The 9,849-nt window shown below is 35.6% G+C and overlaps 1 protein-coding gene across 1 annotated transcript in view; it reads right to left on the bottom strand.

Annotated features, from left to right (window-relative positions):
- The window catches only part of LOC112055888 (uncharacterized), a 15,927-nt gene extending 6,078 nt beyond the window's left edge, over nucleotides 1–9,849 (bottom strand). The window contains exons 1-12 of the mRNA XM_024096177.2: nucleotides 9,358–9,849; nucleotides 8,690–8,853; nucleotides 7,783–7,979; nucleotides 6,851–6,965; nucleotides 6,562–6,761; nucleotides 6,226–6,479; nucleotides 5,897–6,151; nucleotides 5,211–5,355; nucleotides 3,684–3,835; nucleotides 3,393–3,572; nucleotides 1,576–1,718; nucleotides 206–424 (exon numbers count right to left, since the gene is read on the bottom strand). Coding sequence (XP_023951945.1) covers nucleotides 206–424; nucleotides 1,576–1,718; nucleotides 3,393–3,572; nucleotides 3,684–3,835; nucleotides 5,211–5,355; nucleotides 5,897–6,151; nucleotides 6,226–6,479; nucleotides 6,562–6,761; nucleotides 6,851–6,965; nucleotides 7,783–7,979; nucleotides 8,690–8,853; nucleotides 9,358–9,631 — 2,298 coding nt within the window. The 5' untranslated portion in view covers nucleotides 9,632–9,849. The remainder of the gene's footprint in view (nucleotides 1–205; nucleotides 425–1,575; nucleotides 1,719–3,392; nucleotides 3,573–3,683; nucleotides 3,836–5,210; nucleotides 5,356–5,896; nucleotides 6,152–6,225; nucleotides 6,480–6,561; nucleotides 6,762–6,850; nucleotides 6,966–7,782; nucleotides 7,980–8,689; nucleotides 8,854–9,357) is intronic.

Below are 9,849 nucleotides of genomic sequence, written 5' to 3'. Positions count from 1 at the left end.
CCAGACCTGGACAAATTAAGAAAATCTCAATCTGCCCAGCCGGGGATCGAACCCAGGACCTCCGTTTTGTAAATCCACCGCGAATACCACTGCGTCATGGAGGCCGGAAATCTCAAAAATATAAATACCTGTATGGGCGGATTAAGGAGATCTAAGGGCGGACGAAGTCGCAGGAGTCCGCTAGTTATACAATATGGATGCTCACCTTGTACTGATGTGTGGGTCGACTTTGACTGGATAGCACCGGGTTGGATATGTGTCCCTTGCCTTGCTGGTGACTGATCTCCAACGCGGACCGCAGCAGGTCCACCTTGGAGGCCGAGCCTTGTGGAGTTTTGGGAGATATCTCGATGTTGCTACAGCGACGCTGGCTGTTACTGCCGCTACGGCTTCGACATAGCTCGTTTATGTCTCCTTGGGATAGCTGCGAGCGAGATTTAATTTAGAGAAGGTTAAAACCCAATGATAGTTTCTTACTATAGATCGGTTACGCTTACGTCCGTACAAAATCACCGCAAAAAGTGATCTGAATAATAGGCTACAAAACTGAGCGCACACATGCACAATTTTGTCTTTAATTCCATTTTTTATTTATCTATATAAAATTTTCATTCGACCACGCCTGTACAAAAAGGGGTTTACATGGGTGCATACGCAGTGGCGTGCGTGCGTAAGGGTGTCGATCAAGATATGCACTAGTAAGAAAAATAACCAAACTGGGAAATTCTGCATTTATATTAACAATAAATGAATTGTTATGAAAATACATAGATCATGATAATCTTGGTTTAATTATTCACAAAACAGAATCAAGCGAAAATAAACATTTTAAACACCGCCACCTATTGTCAGTATATAGTAACATTAAATATAGGTTTTCGCCTACGCCACTTGCTAATAGATGGCGCTGTAAAAACACAAACCAGAAATTAAAAACCAAAATCAGATTTTAAACAAAAACAAGTTGAAAAATATCTTTCGTCACCTGCTGTAAAGATATTATTAAAAATACATTTGATGTTCCTTAATTGGCCCAAGTATTCCAAAATAGTCCATGTTATTCTACTAGTAGTTCCGAAGATTACCCCATTTAAAAAATGTGACAAACTTATAAACTTTACCTCTTTATAATATTAGTATAGATGACAATGACAAGATAGCACTTGACTATGATCTTACCTGATGTAAATTCAGTCGTCACACAGGTAACATGAAGATGGAAGCGGGCTTACTTGGAGAAGGTACATGTTTGTTCTACCCACCATCATGCCTACCACCAGGCCAGAGCTCAGCCCATTTAGAAAGTATAATAATTATCCTAAAATGACTAAGCTGTGATTCTAAGCCCAGGACTCGCCAGAGAGTTTGTCATATTATTAACCTATTGTCATTATTATAAAGATAGCACAGGTTCGGACCGGAGGACATCTAGCGGTTTGCAGAGATCCGATTGCTGGATGCTGGCGGCTCGAGGCTGAGGCGAAGTCTATGCAACAGGCATATGTCCAGCAGCAGATGTCCATCGGCTGTTAATGATGAAGATGATCACAAGTTCGATTAGGATCGTGGACTCACTCTCGCCCTGGAGCTCCTGGATAGCGAGTGCAGTGAGCCGAGCGGGTTGAACCGCATGATGATGTGCAGCCGCTCCAGAGACACCATCGTCTCCGCGTCCTTGCGTAGCGGCTCGCCATTCAGCTTATCGCCTTCCCCACTTTCTGCGAAACGATCAAACATTTGTGGGTCAATGAGAAAAAACCGGCAAACCGACGCGTCAGGCCATGCCTAGAGTAGGGTAGATTAAATTACACTTTAAACCCTATTAATGCACAAACATACCAATAGCGATGCGAGCGACTCAATGGGATAGACGAGAAAAAAATCATCATCACTTTGCACTTTGTTTGTAACCCCAAAAACATTTTTTTTAAATCATCGTTTTGCCACTACATAGACGTCATTAATACACATATCCATGCCAAATTTCAGCTTTCTTGTTTTAAACGAATCTAAGTTATCTTATTGAAAACTTATTATCTAATTATTTATCAACGGATTTTGCATGCAATTGTCATGCTCCGAGTACGTTTTTTAAAATTGTACTCGTATTCGACGAGCATAACTTTTTAAATGGCAATTGCTACTGAGCTGTTAAAGTTGTCCTTTTAATTTCATAACCTACTTCTGTAATTTTTTTTACATAAATTTAATTAACCGTTTAGCTGGTGAGTGGGGACACTTGATCCCTTAATCAATAAATGATGCTGGCATACCCATAATATCTTTCTAACACCTATATTATACTGTATGATACCCAAACTATGAGATAAACAAGTAAAAAAAGTCATCCCAACTTTACATCTAGGCGTAATACCCTAAAAAATATTTTTCATAGTTTTATTTCACGACTTTGTCCACATTTTAAATATACATACTTATGCGAATTTACAGTTTTCTAGTAGTAATAGTCTCTGCACTAAGCCGCGAACAGACGGACGGGCGGAAGCTATAATGATTCCTTGTGGACTACGGAACCCTAAAAGGGTCCGTATAAGAGACAGATCGCCTGTAGGCGTAACAAGCGACCAATGACAGAAATCTCTTGAAGAGAAATGGCTATCATAGGTACATATGTACTTAGATATAATAATAGTTATTTTCCAGAGGAAATATTGTAAAAAGGATATAATTATTTCTAGTTCTCTAACTGTTAAGAGATTAGTGAACCAACGACTAGACGCTATTGTTAACCTATTTTTCAACTGGAATCTTCCTGTCCATGTTGCAAGAGGACATAATGTATTTTTGGAGCTTTACATTGTTTAAGTAGCTTCTAGATTCTATAGTAAGTGGTTGCTTGACCCAGTTACGGCAGTGACTTTTTTCTTTTGCACGAGTAGGTACCTAGTAATCATTGAGGAACCATCGTTGACGGACAAAGCAGATAGTAAGTGGATATGCATTGAATATTAACATAGCACCACTTCTCGAATCACTATTATTTACTATTTAGGAAGTAAACGAATATATAAACAGCTTGTTTATATATTCGTTTATCTCAGAAGTAAGCTTAATTTAGAGGCACTTTTGAAAATTAACGTCTGCTTACAAAAGCTTAACTGCTGGCTCGCAAAGCAGATTATTTTATTAGTAACACCTGCCTGCCTAGCATAACTAAGCTCTTAGTGAAGCTAAAAGTGTGGTGGGTAGATTGAGCATCTCTTCGCGCAGTGGCGTGCACTCCATAGATGCAATAATACACTGCCTACCATAAGGACTCATTTTCCATTATACTACGTATTTGCCTACCCTAGTTAAATACCTTGTGGACGTCAATGTCCAGATGAATGTGAAATGCAAGAACAGCATAGAATAAAACTCTTTATTCTCACCAGTATCAGGATCGCACACATCACGAATTCCGGTCATGGTGGTTTTTCGAAGCCAGAAATAATGTAGAAGACCATAGAGCACACCACCAAGGAAAGCGATGAGCCCCATGTAGCGGAATGCTTCTCTTGTACCCAATGAAGCAATAAGGAGACCTCCTCCAAAACTACCACTTCCTCTACCTGTAGAAATCGAAAAATAAAACAAGATATATAAATTATGTAAAGACGCTCAAATGGATTCATATATCTTTTCAGATAAACAACTTGAAAGGTTATGATCAAACTTCATACCTAAACTGAAATGAGCCATTCCAAGGACACCAATAAGCGTTGCCAGTAAATTCTTAGGAGCTAGCATGGCACAGTAGGTCGCTGCTGCAACCCACATTAAATGTACAGACAACGACTCCATAGCTTCGAATGGAAAGCACCACCATGAGTTTCTGAAAGCAATCATTTAAAAATAAAACTAAGACAATTCTAACTCCTGAACATCGGACACCAAAAAACTTGATAATATGGTTTCGGTAAAACTCATCCATGCGTAAGATATAAATAAAGAGAAGGTTCTACATTCAGCTGTATATTTTTTATATAATAAATTATTGTATCTTATTTTTCCTAGTCGTATCTGGCAGTGTACTAAATGTATCTCAATTCACGACACTGATTCTAATAGCTCGCTTAAAAAAATAATTCTCTGTAGATTTTACTTTCGCGTTAGTTAGTTAGTCCAAATGATTCTCACAAAATATTTACTAAAAAGTTCCTTGGTATTTACGAGTAGTTTAATATGGTTAGGATAATACTGGAGAATATATCATCTAAAATTAGAAATTATTTATAGGTTACATATCTAAAGACGAAAACAATAATAGTATTGTTATTAAATAAGGATTATCTGTTGATAAACAATACACGAGTCGCAAAGTTAATACTAATAATATTGAATAGCAAGCAAAGTGTTCCTTATTATAGTGGTGTAAATGCTATAATGACATAATACTAAGATCAAGATGTTGTAGAGTTGGAAGTTACACCTACACTAGATCATTGTGCTCATAAACTTGACAATGCTTTATCGTCGTAAATACTTTACCTCGACAAATGGAATTTTAATGGAAAAGGACAATATGACGTACAAATAATATCAAGCTTTGTTATGATTTCTAGATTGACAATGCATATAAAGATAAAAAAAAAGTATGTAAGTTACAATATGAATTTAATGAAAATCAGTGAAAAGTCCATGTAAAATGTATTAACTAGTAGCTAAAATTATATGATTGATTAATTAATGATTATAATCGGCGCGAAATGCCTAGATTGTGGAGAAAATAAATAAAATCTTAAATTAACTAAAATCGTAAGTTAACTCCTTCAATCCGGCATCGTTTTACGCTTTTACTTGTGACCTATCGACGAAAAGTGGTACAAAATTATTCTATTTTGATTCTGTTGTTAAGGATCTTGTTTATAATATCGCGTTAACATATAAATGTTCTGAATAATATTATTTATTTAAATTGTATGCACAAAATAAGTTTGCTCTATGATCAGACCAGACAATTAATATGACAATTTACACCGTCAGCCCTTATCTGATAAACAAACCATTGTTTTGTCACACCTATTTGATATTCAGGCTACGATTTATGCAAATATCCCTTGTATGACTAAATAATAATATAACTTCTTTGCAACAATAGCACAATGAAGAGAGAGTCAGTAATTAATTTTATATATTCACTGTTAAAATAATCACTTACGTCTAAATTTCAAAATGGTAGTTTAGTTTAAATTCATAAAGAGACTTACTCAATAAAAGAATAACCAACGAGCCTCGCAGCATGAGAAAAGAAGGCAACGATGATGACGTTGACGTGCCCAATGCGTGAGGTGATTGCATCTGCTCCGTAGAGGAACGGGATGCTGCTCAGTGTACCCACGGTCACGGTTATTCCTGGATATTTGCACTTGAGTTAAGATACATACTTGTGATTGTTTAACGAGGCTTTTAACCGGATTTGTCATTGAGAGAGGATATTTTTTTTCGTTATATTTCTTGAAGTTTTCGATCAATGAAGTATATTAAAAACAACAACACCGTTTGAAAATTGGAAGTTGTTTATAATTAATTCTAAACTAACGGTTTCGCCCGCGTAGTTTCCGTTGCCGTTGGAATGCGGCGATAAAATACAGCCTATAGCACCCTCAGTGTAGATGCCCAACTTTGAAAGAATTTTTCAAATTGGTGCAGTAGTTTCGGGGCATATTTAATGCAAACAAAGTGTCAAATCTTTCCTCTATATAATATTGGTATAGACACTCGTGTCACAGTGTTTCTTATCAAACTCCTCTGAAACGGCTGGATCGATTTTAATGAAATTTTGTGTGCAATCGGCCAACGTCTATTTTTCATACCCCAAAATGAAAAATTTTATAAAGCAAATAACGTTTGCTGGATCAGCTAGTACTACATTAATAGTAATCGATTTTCTCACCTAGTAGGAAATTTGGAGCCCCTAATTCCTTCAAGTACAGAAATAGGTACGACTCAATGAATCCCCAAAAATTTCCTAAAGCAAATAGGAAGAATATAAATATAATGATGTGAGGCATTTTGATGATATTAACTAAATCGTGTAACAAATTATCAGCTGGTAGCTTAGCTCCAAGGGGCATCACTGCTACTGTGATTGCTGATATCAGAAGTAAGGCGTCATATGTATAGAAAGCCGCCGAGTAATCGGTGTAACCTGTAACAAACCGATGTAAATATTAGCAATGTTATTGACATTGATGATAACGATTACTAAATGCTACTACATACCGACTTGTTTACTCCTCATATCTATGAGCATGCCTGTGATGGGAGAAAAAATTGCCATCCCGATGCTAGAAAATAGCCTCTCTCTACCGAAATCTCCGCCATACTTTTGTATCATTGTTAATGCGATTGGATCCATTATAGTTACACCGGCAGACAACATTATTGTTCCCATGAAGCGTAAAAAGAAATAAATGTAAAAAGTTTTATCATCACTCTCCTTATAATCTGGCGGGCAAATGTCAGGACCTCCTTTTCTGTAAATTATTTACTAAATTGAATATTTCTGAAAAAATGTAGGCCTAATTTGTATTTTTATAATTCAGTTAACTTATTTACCTAAAATCACATTTTTGGACCATACAGTCTGCTGATAATGATTCCAATCGTTGCTGTGAAAGTTTTGTCATATTATGCAGCATTACAAGACCACCACACCGTAAATCTTCCTTATCAAGAGCAGTAATATTTACACCTTGAGCAAGCAGTAGTTTCTCACCAAACCTTGATCTGAAATCCGTTACCGTATCATTGTCATCCTGTAATAGAATTACTTTGTAATAAATAAGGAATACACCGCCTTCAATAACATTTATACAGGATTAGTTATCAACTACATAGTACATACCCTTTCCATTTCAATTCCAAGTTGTTCTTTGGGTTCACCCAAATCATCATGTACTTCTATTAAAAAGAATGCTGCATCATTGAATTCTTCGTCATCATCAGTCATATTCAGGAAACTGCATAAAAATCATAAAATTAAAAAGTAATTAATCCTTAATGCACTACAACTACAACAGCAAAAAATAACAACTTACTACTATTTACTCATCTGTTTGAAAATGTAAAAAAAATATTGTTTACTCGTTTTAGTTAGTGTAAGTCATTGTAAATAAAATAATGGTTTATTGATTAAAACATTGCAAAAATTAAAAACAATCCGTTAATCATATACTTTTTTTTAAATTTTCTAACCTGTTAAATTAAACAAATCGGACCTTAAAATATTTTCGTAGTACGAAAGCTGATACATATTAATACACCTTAGCTAACAATGTTAACGAAGAAAACGTTAAAGAATAATTGTTAAAATTGAAAAAAAAAACAAAGAAATCGACTTTTACTCTATTTAATGTCCTATTTGCTTTGGTTTACCAAATACATACGTTATCTTTACGTAGAACTCATAAGCTCTGAAGCCTTACTCAGAGCAATAAAATGTATGTAGATTCATCAAATGTTTACAAGAACATTAATAGAATTTACTACAATGTAAACTGACGTAATAATGGTATTAAAAAATACAAGACTAACTTCGACGACATATATTGTTAAACTAAAAGCATTAACATAATATACTAATAATGTCTATCCAAATATTATCATACTCTTTCTTAAGATTATTTATTTATAAGTAAGTAACAAAATTTCTAATATGTACTTCATCTCATCTTTAGAATAGTTTATATGAATAACACAATAAAACGATATGATATAGCTTATTTATAGTCCAATTTTAAAGTATATACGTAAATAGATTTATATTAATAAACGAACCTGGCGTTGCTCAGAATTAGTGGATGTAACTTGTGCTCTATATGGAAGTCTAGGTCATCTTTGTCATCAGCTGGATCAACTTCCGGGCGCTCGGTCGGTCTGGACAACATGCAATGGTCAATGCATCGGTCGAGTACGAAATCAACCTGTTCATCTTCATCAGGACATTCTCTACTAGGGCAAGGACTCCACCAAATCTAGAAAGCGTTACATGATTATGAGTAATTGCTTTTAGTAATCAATTTTATTGATTAAATGATAAAACATGAGGCCGTTATTTTTTGTAGTTTCCATGCCCTTTATCAATTTAACCATAATTTACCAAAACAAGGCAAATTATAATAAATGTTCATCCTATCGCCGAATATAATATAGAGTTATTTCGTAGTTGATATAGTTAATTCGGTGTTAGATAAACTAACACCGAATTAACACCGCTACCTAAACTACCATTTCTCGTCTGTTAAGATGCATAAATTAAACTTTTCAGCTTTATTATCTTAAATAGCTCTGAGCTGTTGTATAACGAGACTGGTTAACCCGACCTGAGGCCGGATGATGTCGATTTGCTCAAATTCTAGAGGACAGGAGCTAAGTTTGTAACTGCGTAACAAGAGTCAATTCCGTTAACATTGAGTTACATAATAATTATAGCAATGGGCATTGTGAAGAGGTTCCTCATTTTGGAGCCCTGACCGCCGGCGCCGGTTATTAGGGCAGTCAAAGGCATATTGCTTTTAACATTCGATTTACCAAAACATACGAGAGGTAAGATATAAGATAATATTGCAATAAAGTGCAATTTTATCAATCCAACTTCTGAGATACTTAGTAGGATGGATCGATGGTAAAAATTATCGTTACAAATCGACCATCGCAAACATTTGAATTATACGATTATTTTTACCTCAACACTCCGTTTAATCGGGTGGCGCATAACATAAGCTGATGGCATAACTCCAGGAGTTTCTTGATGCGGTATCAGGAGCAGGGAGTGGTGAAACGCTGCGTTCAAGATGAGTGCCGTGATAACAACGGGCTTGTACTCTCCGAAACGATCAACCAGAAATCCTATAAATAAAACAGCTCTATTTTGAATGATTCATTGAGTCACTATGAACAATGTACATTTTATGTACCTACATTAAATACTATATGATGTGAAGTATATACCAACTCATAATAATAATAATAATAACATAATTTAACTTAATTTTTTCAAAGCATAACTTTTATTTATCATTTGGACTTTTATCCAACTACCTACAGTTTGGTAATAAAGAAGATGTAACCTTCACCATGCTTTTAGATATTCGCCGTAGGTATCGTTACCTGTTTCTGCTATTTTACAATTTATACATTTTTTTTAAAATGAAGCAAAATTTATTTATGTAGTTTATAAAAAAATGCGTTTGTTACCTGAACCGACATTTTTATCTGTTTCCTTTTTTTTAATATTAAAATAATCAACTTAAATCAGGCAAATTCAATAAAATTAAATCTACCTATCTACTGAGAAAAAATCAATCTACCTACAAAAAATTGTAAACGGAAAATAAAAAACAATTATCTTACCTGTTATAGGCGGACTTAAAAATGTAGTAAAGGGTAAAGCTAAATACACGAAGGATATTTCGGGAACAGTCAGCCCTATACTCTGCATATGGATCGTCAGGTAAGGTAACAGGGAAGCGGTCGCCCCATACATCACAAATAGAGTCACTTTTAACATAATAAGATTCGGATTGATCCGTAGCCTGCGGAAGCATCCCGCTGGATCCTCATTCTCGTCATCCATACTGTCTCCGTCAGAATACTTCTTGGGGATATCGTCTAGCGATCTTGCCATTTCACACACGACAAATTCACATATTCATCACTGTATCAGTGTTTGTGCTGCAGATACGAGTATGTCTTATCGACTGGCGCCCGCAGTACAGGTTAGTACAGATGCGACGATTATTTATTTAAGGATTACGACTCGTACAGTGGCACGGTGTACGGTGGTAGAGGGAACTGAGAGGCAGGAGGGTCCCGTGCTCCCGCGCGACTGCGAAGTTGCCAGCG

Source organism: Bicyclus anynana, chromosome 1 (assembly GCF_947172395.1).
Source record: "Bicyclus anynana chromosome 1, ilBicAnyn1.1, whole genome shotgun sequence".
NCBI lineage: Eukaryota > Metazoa > Arthropoda > Insecta > Lepidoptera > Nymphalidae > Bicyclus > Bicyclus anynana.
The sequence above is the reverse complement of the archived record's forward strand: the minus strand, read 5'-3'. Positions and strand labels throughout refer to the sequence as shown.